This window comes from Peromyscus californicus, unplaced genomic scaffold (assembly GCF_007827085.1).
Source record: "Peromyscus californicus insignis strain IS unplaced genomic scaffold, ASM782708v3 Scaffold_14__1_contigs__length_90479793_seg_2, whole genome shotgun sequence".
NCBI lineage: Eukaryota > Metazoa > Chordata > Mammalia > Rodentia > Cricetidae > Peromyscus > Peromyscus californicus.
The window spans coordinates 70,083,802-70,104,663 of record NW_026294436.1 but is presented as its reverse complement, the minus strand read 5'-3'; the positions used below and the strand labels follow the sequence as shown (position 1 = coordinate 70,104,663).

The window sequence follows — 20,862 nt, the reverse complement described above, 5'->3', positions numbered from 1 at the left end:
CCCAGGCCAGCTAGTATCCTTTTCTTTAACATGGACATAACCATTTCCTTAAGCTGTGTGGTGAGTATTACGAGAGACAGTGCATGTGAACCCCTTGAACATGGCAGCACAATGAGTGCCTGATGAACCTCAGCTTTGATGGTGACCATGCATCTTCAGCCCTGAACACCAGCAGCAGCCAACCTTCCGGCCTCTACCTGTTGCAACACATTTCAAGGCGTGCTCAGAGGGCAAGGAGGGCGAAGAGGACACAGCACAGGGAGACAAAGGAGAGGCGCAGAACAGGAGGAAACGAACCGGTTCACGGGAGGGACCGGGTGCCACGTGCCTGCCTCTTTCCTCCCTAGCACGGGAACCAGAACCTAGCTGTTTCCCACCTTCGCTTTATCCCTCTGTTCCCTCAACTTCTCCTTTTCATTGCTCTGTGGAAGATGAATACAAGTTTTCTAGTCTCAGAAATAAGGGAGGAAATCATTAACAATTCCTAAGTACTTACACCTCTATTTTTGATAAAAGGGGCCATGCATACTTTTTTTCTATGAATTAAATATCCTTCTTTTAAGGAATAGGGCTAAACTCATAAACCTGTGCCCAAGTATACTCCAGTACAGATAGCAAAGCCACACCGTCAGGATTAACACCCGGGTGTTTCATTCTGACTCAGCTAACAAGATAGAGCCACTCTGGGAAACCCCAAGAAATAATCAAACTTCGAATCCCGTAAGCAGCAGGAATAAACACACTTACATTACACCTAAATATGAAGTCTGTTCTCACATCAGACATGCAGAAGAGATAGCCCCCACTCTGGTTAGTCTGTTTTCCAAAGTTCATCAAGTTCACATTAATATGAAACTTTAAATATTGTACTTCAATAAAATTTAATGATAGATTCTTGCCCTGAAATTACACTGGTCTCTCGTTTCTAAAGGAAGACAGTTTCTCTGAAGTGCAGCAGGAAGTCAAAGCAGGTTGGAAGAAACAAAGTCAGAGGAAGGAGCTACAAGCATCACTGGCTGGCGAGCTGGACTGGCAGTGGCTCAGGTACTGCGCAGCATTACCTGGGAAGCAACATGGCTAGCATCTGTTCTTTGTTGACAAGGTTCATTTCTTCAGTGTGCTTCAAGAACTACCTGTAAACCAGGTGTCTTGATGACCACGCTAATCAAGAACCAAATGGGTAATTTCCAAACTATTGCAACTGAATCACAAATATGTAAAAAGTATAATGCACACAGTCTATTTGCCCACATCTACATTCCTGGCCCCAATAGCCCCTCAGAAAGTTCTAGTTCACTAGGTGAACAGCAGCCTGGGAAGCTGTACCTTGAGAAGCCCCATCCTCGAGTGGCTGCTGTGCAAATGAGTGGATGAGTGAGATAACAAGTGGACCAGACGGCGTCTGGACTCATTGGACACTGTAATTATGTACCTAATATTTGTGCCCTTGGTAGCAGTACCTGGTAGTTGTAATATGGCTGGTTGATGATGCCTGCGATGGCCTTTCCTTCATAAGCAATCCCAATAAGAACCGTTACGTTGTCAAGAAGACCTATGAAGGAAGGAATTAAGCACGTTATGGTTTACCACCAGTAAATCCAACAAGCAGCTGCTAGTCTCATTATTATTATTATTTTATTTTTTGTTTTCTCCAGACAGGGTTTCTCTGTGTAGCCCTGGCTATCCTGGAACTCATTCTCTAGACCAGGCTGGCCTCGAACTCCTGCCTCCTGAGTGTTAGGATCAAAGGCGTGCGCCACTACCCCTGACTGCTAGTTATTTTTGCAGTAAAGGTAGGGGATCTGCAATGATTCTCCCACGGACAACCCTACTTGAGGCAAATGCAAAGCTCTAAGAGCTGGACAGAGACAGAAATGGGAATTACAGCTGCTAAACTGGATGGACAGCCATGACCACACTCTCCTTAGTGCAGTCTGTAAACCTGTTAATGCCACGGTGGCAAAGCTGTTTACAGATTCCTCACTCCAAGGAGCCCCATCCACTGTGCTCTCCTCAGCCTGCTGGATCCGACTGCTGTTCCTGAATCCCCGCCCAGACTCACTTTCAAGCCTCTGGCAGGCATCGAAGTCCAGGAATATCACATGGCACTGGATCACCTAGTGGATTATAACTTGCAGGACTCCCCTTCCCTGAGCCAGTGGTTAATCAACGCTCCAGGATGACTTCCCTGTTTCTCAATGGGCTTCAGAGGTTTTCAGTGCACACACACACACACACACACACACACACACACACACACACACACGCACCCTCCCTAGAATACATATGCATGCACCATACTCACAGACACATTCACACACAAAATACATATGTGCCATATACACATTCATGTGCACACACATGCACACGCTCTCACACACACTCACAGACATAATCACAGCACATATGTATCACACACACATTCACATACTGACACACAGTCACACACACCCTCACACAGTACCTATGCATGCTACCCACACACTCACACCCTGACACACACATACTCTCACACAGTACAAATGCGTGTTCTACACACACACTCACATAGTATATATGCATGCTACACACACTCACGTAGCAGTCACATATAGTCTCACACACCCTCACACAGTACATATGTGTGTTCTACACACACTAACACAGTATATATATGCATGTCACACACACTGACACACACACACACACCCTCATACGGTACATATGCACATTCCACACATGCACACTCCACACATGCACACTGACACACTGAATACATTCAGTCACTACCATTCTATCTCATCCAAGGGCCAAGAACATTTTATCCGGCAGTTATAAGAAATCTCCAGGAAGCTGGGAAGCAACAGAAGAAAACCTATATATGGCGATCTCTCTGGGGAGTTACTGATGTTGACAGTCTCACACTGCTCAGCCTGACCCAGAACTCACTGTGTACCTCACTCGAGCTGGCCTCAGACGCAAAGCAGTCCTCCCGCCTCAGTGTGCTGAGATTACAGGCGTGAGCTATCACACAGCTCCTCCTGACTTTTATGCCTCTGGTTTAAATTCAATGCTTTCTGGTTTTTCTCACCTCTGGTAACCTCAGATGAGGGAGAGGGAGGGGGATGCTGTGGGACTGAGATGGGGGAGAGGGAGGGGGATGCTGTGGGACTGAGATGGGGGAGAGTGAGGGGGATGCTGTGGGACTGAGATGGGGGAGAGGGAGGGGGATGCTGTGGGACTGAGATGGGGGAGAGGGAGGGGGATGCTGTGGGACTGAGATGGGGGAGAGGGAGGGGGATGCTGTGGGACTGAGATGAAGGTGAGGGGGATGCTGTGGGACTGAGATGAAGGTGAGGGGGATGCTGTGGGAAGGAGATGAGGGAGACTGAGGGGGATGCTGTGGGAAGGAGATGAGGGAGAGGGAGGGGGATGCTGTGGGACCAGGTGTGGTGGAGCTGGGGCAGCACAGCTGTGCTCAGCATTTTTCTAGCCCAAGAAAACATGGTTTCAGCACAGTCCCTGGGGTAAGAAGGTTTACAATGATGGAGTCTCCCACGTGGGGACCCCAGAACTGGAACTGGTAGAGTGTGTAGGGTGGTCTCTGAAGATGAACTCTTCCGGATAACACTCAGGTATGACAGCAGACAGAACACAGCAGCTCTTCATCTGACACATTCATGTGTCACTGCCTGGCCTCAGTGCTGTACAAGTGGCGGAGAGATACTGACCTTCAGTATATTCCTTGGTGCCATCTAAGGGGTCAACCCAAACCACAAGCTGCCAAATAAAAATGGAAAAGAGAGGACATATCCATATCAAGTATGTAAAATTCAGAGAATGAATAGATTAAACACCCCCTTTTAATATGTTTGAACACATTATTATGGATGACTCAAGTCAACATCCTCAGCTTTGTGATCAGCAAAAACAAAACAAAACAAAACAAAACAAAACACCCAAAGTTGCATAATCATGGAGTAAGCACACACATTTAAAGCAAACAAAAGGCTGGTTTCACATGTTTTACAGCACAGCTGATAAATGCTGGCTGGCACTTGAACACTAAGCGCAATGTCACCGACTCACACAGCTCTAGATGGCGCTACAGGGAAAAAACTGCCACAAAGCGCTGAGAATACTTTGCGCAATCTAAGTGTGTTACTCATTTTATGTGTGTGTGCAGACTTTTTTTCTTTTAGTGTTTTGAGACAGGGTCTCTCCATGTAGCTTAAGCTATCCTGGAATTCATTATGTAGACCAGGATGGCCTCAAACTCACAAATCCACCTGGCCTTTGCCTCTCAAATGCTGGAATTCAAGGCATGTGTCACTATGCCAGGCCTGTACATGCTCATTTAAAACATAATAACCCTGTCTCAAAAAAACCAAAAAAAAAAAAAAAAAAAAAAAAAAAAAAAAAAAAAAAAAAAAAGAGAGAGAGAGAGAGAGAGAGAGAGAAAGGTTTGGTTATCTTAAGGACATGTCACAATAACCTAAGAGAATGGAATGGCTCATATAATGGGCACTAGACAAAAAAGAAATCTCTCTTGCTTAGGACTTTCAACATAATTGAGAATATCCTCCCATACCCAGTAAACTGGGTATGAATTTCTGAGAACTCCTGATATCATGTCTCATTATTTTTTATCCTTTTTCTCACAGAATAGAATTTCTTCCTCATAGTAATTATTCTGTAAGTACAATGTTAAATAATTCAAAACTAGGATCCCCTGGAGCTGGAGTTACAACGTGGTTGCTGGGAACTGAACCTGGCTCCTCACCAAGAGCAGCCAGGGCTCTTAACTGCCAACTCCTCTCTCCAGCCCAAGTGCGAAGACTTTTATGGTTTTCTAGAATGACCAGCCCCACTGCCCACACAATGCTTTGTTACCAAATCCACGGACCAGCAAAGGAGACTTTCTTACTAAAAATGCTTTTAATAATGGTTTCAGAGAGCAGAGGAGACGTACAGGAGAGGACGGGGAGCTGGGTCCGCCACGTGTCCCTTGGTCCTGCTCTTTCTGCTGGCTCTGAAGGACTCCGTGCCTGACTGCCACCTTCGAAACCACACATTTTCCCTCTTACAGACAAACTGCATTTCCTTCACAATGGCCGCAGACCAGACTAACAGGGAGTACCAGCCATAAAGACAGGCCTTATGGGGGCTGGAGAGATGGCTCAGTGGTTAAGAGCATGTACTGCTTTTCCTGGGGCTCTGAGTTCGATTCCCAGCACCCACATCAGGTGGCTCACAGCTGCCTGTAACCCTGGCTCCAGGGTATCTGACACCTCAGACATCTGTGGGTATTTGCACTCATGTGTCATGTGCACATACCCCCCAACACATACACATAATTAAAATAATAAAAATAAATTAAAAAACCCCAAAAAACCAAAAAAAAAAAAAAAAACCCAAAAAGATGGCCTTACGTCTTCCTCCTTAATAGCGCTGTACTGCGATGGGCACGGCTGCTTCAGGATTTCCTCCCACTGCCCGTCTTCAATCAGCTCTTGATCCACTTCCCCGGGAGGCAGGTCCTGCAGCAGACGGGATGACACAGCGGTTTGTTCCCACAATGCATCGCATCCCCGACACAAATGCAGCAGCTGGGTCCTAGCCACTGCTGTTCCCCCTTATGCCCAGATGTTCACGGCAAACCTAGTGTGACACTAGCAGGAGCTGAGGAGACGAGTGAGAACTGGGATTTCCCCGGAAGCTTCTACCCTGAGCTTGAAATGTGGGCACCAAGAAGGGGCCTCTCCCACAGAAAGTCTCACAGTTCTGATGACTTAACCTCACAGCTGCATCCTAGCCTCATTTAAACCATGATTCAGGAACGTCTAGAAGGAACCCCAAACCCTTTTTTTCTCATGAATAAATCCATTTTCCTTTACACATGTGTTTCCCAATTTCTTTGGGAATGCTGGGATACTAAGGTAGTGGGTTATGAACCTGGGTGTCTAGTCACCCTAGGACTTGGGATACAGCTCAGTGGTTCATCAGTTGCCCAGCATGCACGAGACTGGGTATAAACCCGAGCACCCCAAAAGGGGCAATGTGAGTGAGGACGAAAAAGAACAACAAAATCTCCTTATGGAGCCTGGTACACCTGTAACCCCGGCACTCGACTGGCCAAAGCAGGAAGAACTCAAGGCCAGCCTGGGCTCCATAAGAGACCCTGTCAAACAAACGCCAACACTAAAATTAGAAACAAGGCAGGGTCGTCAATATGGTGTTTGAGTCTCAGAGCAACAGGACAAGAACAAGAGAGGAACAACCAGGAAGTGAGAAGTCGGCGCTTCTTGTTTGCAGAGAATATGATGCTTTACATGCAGCCCCTAACAACCAGAAAACTAGAATCGACCAACGCTTTCTACAAACTGGCAGGATACAAACAACGTGCTTTTTTATACCAATAGCAAATAAACAAAGGTAGAAATCAGGGAAACAATCCCAGTCATAGGAGTCTTGATAAATAAGCAAAATACCCCAGAGGAAACCTGAGGAAGGAGGTAAAGGAACTCTACCATGAAAACTTTAAAACCAAAGAAAATTCCAGGCCTGGTTGGAATAAGCCTGTCACTCCAGCACCCGGGAGATAGAAGAAGGTGGACCTCTATGAGTTCAAGGTCTACATATTGAGTTCCTGGCCAACCAAGGTTACATAGTGAGATTCTTCTCAAAAGACTAAATCTCTGAAGAAAGAAATCAAGGCAGAGATTGGCAGATGAAAGGCCTCTCATGTTCATAGATTGGTAGAATTAATGATGTAAAAATGATCATCCTAGCAAAAGCAATATTCAATATTCAATATTCAATGCAATTGCAATCAAAATCACCATGGTTTTCTTCACAGAAATAGAAAAACAAAACCTTAAAACTCAAATGGAAACACAAAGGAACCCAGAGAGCCAAAGCAATCCAGAACAAAAGTACAGTGCCAGAGGCATCACCATACCTGACCTCAAATGATACCATAGAACCACGGTAACAAAAAGGGCATGGTACTGGCACAGAAACAGACGTGTAGATCAGTGGAATGGAACAGAAACCCCAGAATAACCTGATACAATCACAGCCACCTTATTTTTGATAGAGACACTAAAAACACACATGGGAAGAAGTGCATCTTTGAAAAGTTGTGCTGAGAAAACTGGATGTCTACACATAGAAGAATGAAACTTGACCCTTCCCTCCTGCCTTGAACAAAAATCAACTCCGGGGGCTGGAGAGCTGGCTATCTGCTCTTCCAGAGGATCCAGGCTTGATCTCCAGCACCTACGTGGCAGCTCACAACCATCTATAATTCCAGTTCCAGGGGATCTGATGCCTTCTCCTGGCCTCCACAGGTAAAAGGCTCACATGTGGAGTAGCAACATCCAGGCAAGCAAGACACATATGTGCATGTGTGTGCACACACACACATACCCCAGACAAACAAAAACACTTTTAAAAAAAATTCTGCATGCCAGCTGGGCAGTGGTGGTGCATGCCTTTAATCTCAGCACTCAGAAGCAAAGACAGGTAGATCTCTGAATTCGAGGCTAGCCTTGTCTACAGAGCGAGTCCAGGACAGCCAGGGCTACACAGAGAAACCCTGTGTCAACAAACAAACAAACAACAACAAAAATGGGCTGTAGAACTGAACAGAGAATTCTCAAAAGTATTACAAATGAATAATAAACATTTTTAAAAGTGTTCAAACCACAGCATAAAAAGAACTACAAATTAGAGCTACTTTGAGATTCCATCTCGTCCCAGGCAGAAGGGCTATCATCGAGAAATTAAAAGACAACAGATGCTGGTGAGGATGTGGAGAGAGAGGCACTTCTTCACTGTTGGTGGGTGTGTAACCTAGTGCAGGAGAGAGAGGCACTTCTTCACTGTTGGTGGGTGTGTAACCTAGTGCAGGAGAGAGAGGCACTTCTTCACTGTTGGTGGGAGTGTAACCTAGTGCAGGAGAGAGGCAATTATGCACTGTTGGTGGGTGTGTAACCTAGTGTAGGAGAGAGAGGCGATTATGCACTGTTGCTGGGAGTGTAACCTAGTGCAGCCAGTAGGGAAATCAGTGTGGAGACTCCTCAAAAATCTAGGACTAGACCTACCATACGACCCAGCTATTCCATCTAGGACGTGCCCAAAGGCTGGACATCCCACTACTGAGAACTGACTCGTCTGTTTACTGCTGCTCTATTCACAACGGCTAGGATGCATTTTTTAAAGTTGGAAGGGAGGTGGACGACCTGGCTAGGAACTGCTCCCCCGTGAAACTATAGTTTATGAAAAACACCAGTGCTATGGTGGGGTAACTCCTTGTAAGTTGGTCAGGGAGGTCCTGGTGGCCCCTAAAACAATACAGGCACTTGTCATTTGTCTTGGCTGTCCACTAGAGTCAGATGACAAGACCTTCCTGCTGAGGACACCACACACTTTGGTTGCATGGTACAGAGAAATCAAGCTAGAAATGCTCTGGAAACGTTTCCCTACGGACCAGCTTTCATAGTGCTAGAAGGTGCTAGGAGCTGGTGGGGAAGAAAAGATTCCCCAGCTGGGAACTACAAACGACAGTGCTAACCTGTCAGGCAAGCTGTGCCTACTTGTGTAACAGTGGCATGACTGCTACGGGAGGTAACTCCTGCCCTTGACTGAATCTGAGGTCTGCTCCACTCGGGGGAGTCCACGCTTAGTCCTCTAAACCTACTTAGTGTCTGGAAACCCACTCAATGTATAAAAAAGGAGGTCATAAGCCCTGTTGGGGAATTAAACTCTACGGCTTTACTAAATTCACAGTGTCAAACCACCTTATAAACATGCATGCTCATTCCCATAGCTAATTCTCATTCTTAGCCTTAATCAGAAGCTCCTCTTTCTAGTGAACACTGATGAAGGGCGAGATATATGGCTGCATAATAAGACTAAGTGACAGCTGACTGCTCAGCTCTAAGAAAGACATTCATACCTTCCCCCGAGGTTCACGAAGCTTCACAGAAGACAGGGCAGAAAGACTGTGAGGGTCGGAAATATGGAAGAGGGCTGCAGAACGCCATCACTGGGGTAATACACAGCCAGCGCGCGCCACCCTGAAACTCTCAACAACTACAGATGACTGCACTGGCCGTGAGAACGGACAGGCCCATCAACAGCTGAGCAGACGGAAGAGGGATGCGGGCCGCTCCTTCACAGCTGAACTACGTCCTACAGACAGAGTCGGGGGAAGGGGAAGGCACTGCCTTCTGTGGTGGACCACTCATGACCAGGCTCCAATGGACGGTCCCAATTAAACAGTCACACAGACGGCGCTGGTTAAACTAAATGGGAGACCGAACCAAACCAACGCCATGAATTGGGAAAGGGACAAGTTGGGAGTGAGGGGGCTGGAAGGGGCGGGGGAGGGGAATTCCAGTGTGGGGAGTAACCAGAACGTATTATATACATGTACTAACTTGTCAAAGAACTTAATAAAAAACAAAAACAAAACATATTCTGTTCTCTCAGTTTTAAGTATGCAAGTCTGACTTCTGAAGTGAAAGACCAGTAAACCAACAAAAACAAAACCCATTCTATCTCAAAGTTTCAGAACTTTGCCAACTCTTAAAATTTAACTTTTGATGCTGGGGCTCAAACCCAGGGCCTCACACGTGTGAGCCCCACGGTCTTATTCCTGAGAGGTCCTCTCACCTCAGAGCCTCACTTCCAGCAGGCAGTGTTCTACCACGAGCCTAACTTACGGTTCTAACGCTGCACAGTCACTACAATGGCGACCGTGTCTCCCATCACTAAGAGCAGAGACTTAGCCTAGAAGTGGACTGAAATATAAAGTCAGATTACTTCCTCTAAGGAAAATGATCACTTCTGTGTTCGAACACTAGCTCCGATACTAAGACTGTAACCATGCCATGTGATTCAACGGCACGCCGGTTATGAATCGATGTGCTATGGTGACTCTTACCTCCTCCCCTATAATTGTCAGCCTAGGGAACTTCCGTGCCAGGGAAGAGCATATGCTCATCTGTACCAAGCGGTCTGCTTTGGTCTGCAGGTCTGTGGCTGAGGTCTGTAACAAAGAATGCAAATCTCAACAGAAATACCATCAGGGATAAATGGTCTTCCCACTCCCAAGTGCACAGTGCCCACATAATTTACACTACATTTTCAGATTTCAGATTCACAGAGCTTAGCCCCAAATGAATCAACTAGTCATATGCCCTGCTGCTTCTCAGAGAATTAACAGCAGTTAAGAATGGGAAGTGAAGCTAGGTGGTATTGCATGACTGTAATCTCAGCACTTGGAAGGCTGAGGCAGGAGGATTGCCAAGATTTTGAGATCAACTTGCGTTACAAATATATCGATAAATAAACGTAATTTAGAAACACAGGGTGGCGTCCAACGTGGTGGCAAGAGTTTCCACCTAAAAACTGAGAAAAAAGATTCTAAATGGAGCTAAAAACAGCTTCCTAATTGTCTCTCTCAAATGAGCGGCAGCTGCCAATTTGAGCTACTTGTGGGTTTCTGGTGTGCGTGCTCGACCTGCAGTTTGGCAGGAATGAGGCCTCTACAAGTGGCACATTAAGCTGTGTGGTGGATTTAGCCTTTGCTAGTACAAAACAAAAAAAGAGGTTTCTGGACTACACGCTGCTTGGTTAAAAGCATAGACCCACGATAGCTCTCAGAGCTGGTGGAAAAGGTAACACCACCACGTTGGGAAGCTGAGGTGGGTGGAGCCAGCAGCCACAGCTGCTGCAGTTTAAGGCAATAGATTCACAATAAGACAGATTCAGATGTAATAGTTTACAATGTGTGTAAAAGATACATAGGCTTGAAAGATGATATATAGAGTTATAGAAACAAATACATAGTTTTAAAAAATAAAGTCTTTAAAGAGACAGTAAAGTTAATATAAAAAATAAGCCACGTAAAAATGGATATTACACAGAGAATCTGCATTGTGTTGTCTTCGGGATTTTTAACTGCAGAAAAACATTTGATTGTAAAAGCTGTTGAGTTATGCCAAAATGTATATTTTAAAGATACCTTGACTTCAAAATTTGGATATAAGGATATGGTGCTTTGGAAAAGAGTCTCTTTTGTTCCCACAGAAAGCCAAAGGCTATGGATTTGTTCAAGATTAAGATACATCAGGTTTGACCAGCCAAGACCCCCTGAAAGGTCTCTAATGACACCATGGCCCAGATGATCCAACATCCAGGATGGTTTGAAGGCATCTGGCTCAGACAATACAGCCTCATAGACTATTCCATAATCCTAAAATTTTCTTTGTTTCCCCATAAGATACAGCGCCCCCCTCCAGCAGGAAGTAGTAAGAGAAGCTACGCCCAAATTCCCAAATTATATGTAATTTTACTTTGTTAAGGTTAAAACCTTCCTTTTGGAAAAAAAAAGGGGGAAGTGCTGTGGGATGTTCTGTATGGCAAATGTGTTGCTGATTAGTCAATAAATAAAACACTGATTGGCCATTGGCTAGGCAGGAAGTGTAGGTGGGACAAGGAGGAGAATAAAGCTGGGAAGTGGAAGGCTGAGTCAGAGAGACACTGCCAGCTGCCACGATGACAAACAGCATGTGAAGATGCCGGTAAGCCACGAGTCACGTGGCAAGGTATAGATTAATAGAAATGGATTAATTTAAGCTGTAAGAACAGTTAGCAAGAAGCCTGCCACGGCCATACAGTTTGTAACCAATATAAGTCTCTGTGTTTACTTGGTCGGGTCTGAGTGGCTGTGGGACTGGCAGGTGAGAGAGATTTGTCCTGACTGTGGGCCAGGCAGGAAAACTCTAGCAACAACAGGGTGTTCGTATATGTGTTGATGGAGATCAAACCCACACCTTGTGCACGCTGAGCAAGCACTCTACCACTGAGTTACATTATCAGCTCCATAAGGGTTCAAGTTTGCAAAGGTGCTATTAAATTATTTGGAATGTTTTCTTCTCTATTGAGAAATTCTATTATAAGATTCTAGTTACTAACCTTCTTCATAGGCTAAGAGGCAGGAAACTACCATGTGGTGCTACATACTTTTTAGAATCTCATACTTGCAGAAGCAGTAGGTTCACCAGAGGTCCTAGTCTAGCCTGGTCTACACAGTGAGTTCCAAGCCAGCTACCATAAGATCTATGTAAGCCTAGTCTGTACAGGGAGTTCCAGGACAGCCTGGACAGCACAACAAGACCTTATTATCTCAAAACCAAACCAAACAAACAAACAAAAGAAATAAATTTACACTGTTCCAAAGTGAAGCTGAATACTCTATCATCTGTGTATGAAGAGTGTCCTCTGTAACTTCCCCCACTTATTCTTGTAATGCAAGAGTTCCTGAAGATGATTCATTAATGCATCAGAAAGAATTTCTGGGTTTTTTTTGGGGGGTGGTGGTGAAGACGGAGATGGGGTTGAGGCAGGGTCTCATATAGCTCAGGTTGGCCTTGAACTCACTCTATAGCTGAGGCTGGGCTTGAACTTCTGAACCTCTTGCCTTTATCTCCAAAGTGCTGGGACAATGGCTGTCTAGCACCACATGTGGCTTTTATAGCTTTGAATAAGAAATGCTTATTTAAAAATCAGATTTTCTCAAACATGTCGTATGTTCTAAGGTTGCATGGCTTTGTAGGGAATAGATTAGGATCTGTTCTGGAGGTGAACTTCATCATATATACAAAGACCTTGAATGAAGTATGGAGTTACTTTCTTTTTTTCTTTTCTTTTTTTTTTTTTTTTTTTTTTTTTTTGGTTTTTTGAGACAGGGTTTCTCTGTGGAACAGTCCTGGCTGTCCTGGAACTCGCTTTGTAGACCAGGCTGGCCTCAAACTCACAGAGATCCTCTGTCAAGTGCTGGGATTAAAGGTGTGCGCCACCACATACGGTTTGGAGTTCTTTTCAAAGCAGATGTTGAAAGGAAGGCTCTGGTGGAGTCCATCATTTTACCGTTACTTGGTCTAGACTATGACATTCTTTACTACTGTGAAGAACAGACACTGAGTTTAGAAACAGACAAGATGGCGTACCTTCTGCACGATGCCCAGGTCTCCTTCAGCAATGACACATCTGACTATGGTTCCTGCCTTCTGAGCGATAGAATACGCTGAGGCCACCAGTCGCATCAACACAGTGTGGCTGGAAGCCATGATGAGCCTTGATAGAAAGGAGAAAAATGTTTTGTTACTAGAGACCAGCTACTAGTTTCAATTAATTGAATTCAAGACAATACATATTTACTGAATGTCTGGGGCTGCTTCATTTAACTACATAGGCTCTTTTTTTTTTTTTTTTTTTTTTTTTAAAGTGTTTCTCTGTGTAGCCCTGGCTGTCCTGGAACTCACTCGGTAGGCCAGGCTGGCCTCAAACTCAGAGATCTGCCTGCCTCTGCCTCCCAGGTACTGGGATTAAAGGCATACACCACCACTGCCCTGCTACTACATAGGTTCTTTAATAAATATACACTAAAAGAGACTTGGAAGAGACACAGCTTTGGTGTTAACGCTTTCAATACACCCTGTAACACTCTCTCTTAGCAAACAAAGCATTTCAAAGCCTGGAGAAACGAACTCAGCAGGTGAAAAATTTTGAGTATAAGGTGTGTAACGTGCAAAGTAGAAGTCTTAGGAGCTAAAAATATATTATGTAACATCTGCCCTTAATCAGCTGATATTTTGAACACTAGAGCTGATTGATAAGTGCAAGAGAGGGTTGAGCAGTGTAAGGGGCTTGGGTGTCCACATAGGGCAAACTGCAAAAAAAGGACCTGGGCTGTGGCTCAGTGGTAGAACACTTGCTTTGGAGTTCAGTTCAGCCTACCAGGGCCCTGCATACAAACTCTAGCACTGTTTAAAAACAAACAAACAAAAACTGCAAGCAATTGCAACTGCATAGCCCCGACAGGTCTAGAACTCCCTGTGGAGACCAGGTGGCTTTAAACTCACAGGAGAGCCACCTGCCTCTGTCTCCTGAGTGCTGGGCCTCCCTACTCATTCTGTTTATCTGACAGTCTCACTATATGGCCCAGGCTGGCTGCAAAGTACTAATCCTCCTGCCTCAGCCTTCTGAGCACTGGGATGACAAGTATATGCCATCATGCCTCGCTTCAACAGAAAGATGTAAAAAGGACACTCTGAAGGGCCATCCTTGTGGGGCCAACTGAGGTGTTAGTTATACTATATTCCAGCCTGGTATCTTCCCTCCCATTTCTTTCCCTTTCCTTCTACAAGTGATTTCAACAACACTCCCTAGAAAGCCTGCTGTACTATATTTCTGTCTCCAAAAAACTCTCAGGCTACCCAGTGTTCGAACACATACAAAATGCAAAGCCTTGGGTTCAATTATCACTACAGCAAAACACAAAAACAAGGCAGAGTTGGTGGCCTGGACCAGTATGAAATCCTAGCACTCAGAAAGCTGAGGCAGGAGGATCCTCAGATGCAGACCAGCATAGGCTATATAGTAAGTTCTAGGTCAACCTGGCTAAATAAAGATACATTATTTCAACAACAACAAATACAACAGCAAAAACCTTTAAAACTTAAACAAAAGCTTTTCCAACTCAAAATCAAATCAGGTTGACATGCCTTTACTTAGGTCAAGCAGTGCATGATTATTCCTTATCCACAGGGGCAAACCCATTTCCATTGCCAATTTCCGATGGAATAGCTGACTCCACATACCTTTAAATCCACCTGCATCCTTTTCTGTTGCCTCTGATCTAATCACAAGAGTTAAGAACATAAATGGACAATAAACGAATATGGGAAAGCTTTTAAAAGATGCAGTTGAGGGGCTGGAGAGATGGCTAAGTGAATACGAGCACTGGTTGCTCTAGCAGAGGACCTGGGTTCAGCTCCCAGCTCCCACAAGGCTGTTCACAAGTATCTGTAACTCCAGTTCCAGGCCAGTTCCTCTTTTGGCATCTGAAGGCACCAGGCATGCATGTGATTCACAGGCTTACATGCAGGGAAAACACTCATAAGATAATAAAACAAATCTTAAAAAGAAAAGAGGGAGATGCCAGATGGTTGTAGTGCACGCTTTTAATCCCAGCACTCAGGAGGAAGAGGCAGGTGGATCTCTAAAAGTTTGAGGCCAACCTGGTCTACAGAGTGAGTTCCAGAGCAGCCAAGGCTACACACAGAAACCCTGTCTCGAAAAATGAAAAAAAAGAGGGTGGGGAGAGAAAAGATGTAATTGAAACTGATGTGCAGCACTGAAAACTATTTTTGTGGCCAATAGCTGTCCAGAGTTAAAATGAAAATAAAATGGAAAAAGAAATGGCTATCCATGTGATATATCTTATATTGTAATCAAGCTATGTTGATTTCTTGACATACTAGGTTTTGTAGGTGGAATAAAGTAAATTACGATCATTACCAATTCAGGAACACCACAAATAAAACCCAGAAGCAACAGTTTAGGGAAACATTTCACTGAACAGCCATCTATACAATGTACTTTGAACTGGAAGGGTAGATCCAGGTTACTAACCTTACCCAGCACCTTTTCTGGGGAAGAGGTGCTGGGAAATCACATCTGAGGCCTCACCAGGCAAGTTCTTTCTCACTGAGCTCCCCTGCCACATGCCTAAATGCTGATGAGAGTTTAACTTGTGGGAGTGGCGACAGGGAAGTACTTTTCTCTCACTGGAACTTTTCCTAGATATCATTTACGCTTAATCTAGTTCTGTAATCATTTGAGCCTCGTTGGGCTTCGGGCACGACTAATCCACGTCCTCTCAAGCTCGCCACATATACGCAGACTTTTCCTCTTCCAACGGAAATTTTCCCGGCTGCCTGCTCGCTACCTTACTCAATAAATGCACCCTATGTTTATGAACCACAATTTGAAGAGAGCATCAGTTTGTAAGACATAAGAATAGCAATATGACTACCCCTCCAGGCCCTAATACTTTTCTCACCATAGTTTTTAAAGAAATATATAGTTTTGATTCTTGGTATAAAGAAAAAGAAAAAAATTATCAAAACACACAATGTGTACAGGAGATCTTTACTAGCCTTCTCACGTCTCCCCCAGCAACCCAGTGGGAAGTACCTTTTGAAGTGACAGGTGACTGAAGAAGGCGGCTAAGGCTAACCATAAGTTAACTTCCTTATAGCAGCTCAGAAAACTCGTCCACCTTTCTCTGAGTCTTCCCTGAGCACTTCTTCTGGGAACGTGACCTTTCAAAGGCTTAGCTAAAAAAACAGCGTGATGGCTAACGACACAGACTTTGGAGTCAGCTGCCTGTGTCCACATCCTGGGTATGTTAGCTTCCGGAAAGCCACCTGACTCTCCATCCTTAACTTCTAAATGGGAAAACCGCACCGATTAGTAGAGGGTTGCTGTGATTATTATTATTATATTATTATTATTATTATTATTATTATTATTATTATTATTATTATTATTATTATTATATCGGAAGGCACCGAGCGTACAGACAAACACCAAACAACACTGGCTAGAGACGTTTATGTCATTTCCTTTGTTCTGGCTACAACAGGGATACAGGGAGTGCTAAAAACAAAAGGTGAGGGGCTGGAGAGATGGCTAACGGTCAAGGGCACACCAGAGGTCAGACCCCAGAACCCAGGTGGAGCAGCTTACAGACACTCCTCTGCTGGCCTCCACGGGCCCCTGCACTCATGAGTACATACCCACATTAGGACACACAGGCACAAACGTATAATCTAAAGTAAAATCGAAACATCTCCATGGGCTCACACCTGCGAATGGATACTTTCTCACCAAGTGCTGGTGCTGTTTTCAGACACTGTAGGGAGAACTTTTAGGAGGCTGGGCCTAGTGAGAGGAAGTGGCTCCCTGCAAGGTGGGCGGGTACTGACACCTGCTCCACTTGTCTGCTCTCTGGTCAGGCTCTCTGCTCCCAGATCCACCAACATGTAAGAAGCCACATGCAAACTTCCACCGCCGAGAATGGGGGCCAGCCACATGTCTTTCCCACCGTGACGAACTGTGTGCCCCTGAAACCATCAGGCAGAATAAACGGCTTCTCCCTTAGCTGCTTCTGACTCACTGGTGAGGAAAACAACTATGACAAGTGATATTCTGGCGTAGGGAGCAGCGTGGTACCTGATGGGACAGAGGTTCGTCTGCACCATGCTTTAGGCTTGGGCCTTAGAGTAAATATGAAAAACAGTGAGTCAAAAGGCAACCAATCTAATTCCCACGCACGTAAGAAATCTTTACAACGCCTGCCAGCTACTCTAGACGGATGGAACGCACCAGCCAGGCAATGGTGGGTGCTGTAATCTCACCACTCAGAAGGCTGGGGTTCCTGTCACTAAGAGAACTGCTCAAAGTTCGGGACAGCCTGGACCAGAGACCAAGTGCCAGACCAGCCAGGTCTACACAGTAAGACCATCTCAAAAACAAAGCAAAGGAAAACAAAAAACAGCAACAGAAAGAAAAACAGCAAGACCAGTTCCTTCTCACAGCCGTAAGGGTTAAGGGCGAAGCAACAACAACAAACACCTGTGTCCTTTTTGTCCTTTATCTTTAATCCTTCAAGGATGGTGAACATGCAGATTAGGATTTTAAAATGTCTGATATGTTCCCAATAAAAGCATTAAAATCATTTATCTTTGGAACCTGGTTAAACAGTGCTGAAGTTCAAGGCATCTGGAAAGATAAAAATGAGCACGATGGAGCAAATTCTGAACAATTAATAGAGATCCCCTTGTTACCAGTCATCAAAATATAATAATCAGCCGGGTGTGGTGACCCTGCTCCAGGTCTTTGCACTTAGGAAGCTGAGTCAGGAGGACTGGGAACACCACCACCATCATTAGTTACATAGTAGGTTCCAGGCTAGCCCTGGCTACCTAGTGGAGTACTTTCTCCAAACATCCATGCATGCACATACAAACTCTAAACAAAACAAAATGAATATTTGGAGAAAGTATATGTATATATACATACATACACACATACATACATATAAGTGCATATATTACACACACACACACACACACACTCTGCATTTTTTTTTTAAAGGTTCCAGGAAACATACTCCTATAATCCCAAAACTCAGGAGGCTGAGGTAAGAGAACCTTGGGTTTGAAGCCAGCATAAGTTCGGTCTTTCTCAGTCTGTTTCTCTGGTAAGTTTTAATTAAAAGAGTGAAACCATAAAAACTTGTAACTTGTAAAGGCCTTTGAAACATAAAATTAAGAATTCATAAACAGAGTATTAGCAAATTTACACAGAAATTAAAACTTCTACATGGCCAAAATGCCATAAGCAAACCAAAGTCATAACTGATAAAAGGAGAGGTTAAGTCCTGTACCATATAGTAATAACTGAAGTTTCATTTGGGGCTCTTATGCCTCAGTATGTAAAAGGCAATACTCCAGTGAAAAACGAGGCAAGAACAGTTGGCAAAAAGTTCCCAGAAAAAGAAAAGCGCTGGCCACCAAATGCACAAATGTAATACTACCGAATATAAAAGAAATGCAAAGTTAGAGAATGAGAAGTGATTAAGATTCACACATGTGAGCGTCTGCCCCGTCTTCAAGGACTGAGAGAACATGTTCCTGCTGGAGCCCTTTAAAACAAAATGTGTACGTTGTTCGATGCAGCTATTATATTCCTGGGCAAACAAATCATAACGGCCTACCAGCGTGCAGAAACGACAACCGAAAGAATGTTGGCTATTATGAAGTTTGCAAATTTGGATGCAATAAGAAGCGAAAGTCAAATTTAACCTTGATGTTTCCTCATTATTAACCAGTGTCCTCCAGAAAGCCAGGCCCAGATAAACAACCCCATGTAACCACTGGAGCTTCTAGATGCGGCTGAACTATAGGCAGTGTACCCCCAGGGCGCTGGGCATCACAACCCCTGGCTCTCCTCCACTCGGTGCTAGGGGTGGGTAGTTACCGGACCAAGAAACTAGGGCCTCCCGGAGGCCCTGCCCCACCGCGGGAGACACTTACACTCAGCCGCCCCGCGTCCCCAAACTGCTGTCCTGCCGGGTCGCTCTCCGCCCGGGTCCCCACTTCCTGCAAGTGCAAGAGTCCAACATGCAGAGAGGCGGCTTCCGCAGCTGCGCTTGCGGGAACTCGGCGCAGGCGCACAACAGCCTCCCGTGGGCTCGGGGCGGTTGGGGAAAAGCCTGTTCTGCGCTTTTGGCGCAGGTTCACGCCACCTGTTGTCAAAGTCCGAGTCCCCGGGACGTTCCCGAGTGCTGGTTCCTGGCGTCTTGGCCTCACCTCAACAACAGTTTTTACTCGTTTTGTTTCTTGACGCAGGGTTTAGGTAGCCCAGGCTAGCCTAGAGCCACACATCTTCCTAACTTAGCTGCGACTGCGCAGGTGCCACTATGCCCGGCTTGACTTTTTGATGAGTTGCCTTTATGGGATTGTTTTCATAAGAGCAGCACTCCCCCCCCCCCCCACTTAAAAATCTCATGTCGTTATTTTGTGAGGATAGAACGAACACATTTTGTTTCTACGTGTTTTCTGCAACTCTCAAACTTCACTTATAAGAAGTAAACCGTGTGTGTGTGTGTGTGTGTGTGTGTGTGTGTGTGTGTGTGTGTGTGTGTGTGTGATCAAGGTCTCACTTAGGCTGGCCTCCAACTTATGGCAATCCTCCTACCTCAAGTTTTCATATATTTGGCAGTTAAGAGCACTTGGTCTCCCTGAGGACTCAGGTTTGGTTCCTAGCACCCACAGAGAGGCTCACAACCATCTAAAACTCTAGTTCCAGGGTACCCCACACTGTGAGCACCAGGCACACACGGTGCACATAAATACATGCAAAGTGTCATACACATAAAATAAATAAATCTAGAAAAAATACAAACTCACGTATTGGCTTTTGTAAATACATGGTAATTTTATAACAACTGCCATAAATAAGCACAAATAAAACCTATCATGCATATAGTGGAATGCAGAGTCCACAGGCGCTCTGCCTTGCGGCAAGTTGTTCTGTAGAGGGTGTGTGTGTGTGTGTGTGTGTGTGTGTGTGTGTGTGGCGGGGTGGGGGCCGAGTGTATGAATCTTCGCGCGGCTGTCAGGCTCCCGGATGGGAAAATGCACTTCAGAGATGACGTGTATTCATTTGATGGCGGTGCAAACACGAGGACTCTCAAAACACTTAAATGCTGGTGTAATTCCAGCTGGAGAAGCCTTGCATCCCTAGAGCCGGCTGGTTAGTGAGACACCACATGGGTGAGTGAGCTCTGGGTTTGATTGAAAGACCCCGATTCCATGAATAAGGTGCAAGAACTATGGAAGATGAGTCCCAACATCAGTCTAGGACCTCCACATGCACACATGCACACGTGCATACCACACATACACATGGAAATAGAAGAAAAGGCATTACACACCGGAACAGTACATCCAGCAGTCTACTTTCAAATTCTCCCAATTCTTGTTACCAAACTTCTTCATGTTTGTACTTTGAGATGACTGTCTGTCCTCCTGGCTCCCAACTTGAGCATCTTTTTATAGTCATTGGCTGTTTGCTTGTTTACCTTTTTTCTACTTTATCTTGATTTGCAGCAACTTTTTATACATTTTTTTTTTAAAGTGTAGAACAGGAATGGCAAAATAACAGCTGTGAACATGTGTAGCCCTGGCTGTCCTGGAACTCACGCTCTAGATCATGCTGTCCTGGAACTCGTAAATCTGCCGACCTCTGCTTCCCAAATGCTGGGATTAAATGCCTGCGCCACCACCGCACGGCGTTAGTCCCGCTGCTTCGTATGTTTACGACCCTGGACAAGTTGCTTAACTAAAGTGTTTGATTAGGGAGAACCAAACAATCTCGGTCCCCCGTCTCTCTACCCTTGCGTGACCTCGGGGAAGACCCGGTGTGGCGCAGACCTCCAACCCGGAAGCCCCGCCC

General features: G+C 45.1%; 1 protein-coding gene across 2 annotated transcripts in view; it reads right to left on the bottom strand.

Moving 5' to 3' along the window:
* Nucleotides 1-20,599, bottom strand: part of Bpnt1 (3'(2'), 5'-bisphosphate nucleotidase 1) — a 28,958-nt gene extending 8,359 nt beyond the window's left edge. Inside the window, exons 1-6 of one of the 2 annotated variants that reach the window (XM_052737937.1) lie at nucleotides 20,342-20,599; nucleotides 13,002-13,128; nucleotides 9,932-10,036; nucleotides 5,412-5,519; nucleotides 3,711-3,759; nucleotides 1,461-1,552 (exon numbers count right to left, since the gene is read on the bottom strand). In XM_052737937.1, coding sequence (XP_052593897.1) covers nucleotides 1,461-1,552; nucleotides 3,711-3,759; nucleotides 5,412-5,519; nucleotides 9,932-10,036; nucleotides 13,002-13,121 — 474 coding nt within the window. In that variant the 5' untranslated portion in view covers nucleotides 13,122-13,128; nucleotides 20,342-20,599. Of the gene's footprint in view, nucleotides 1-1,460; nucleotides 1,553-3,710; nucleotides 3,760-5,411; nucleotides 5,520-9,931; nucleotides 10,037-13,001; nucleotides 13,129-18,938; nucleotides 19,071-20,341 lie in introns of those variants that run through there. The other variant, XM_052737936.1, reaches the window with a different exon arrangement.
* Nucleotides 20,600-20,862: the final 263 nt, after the last annotated feature.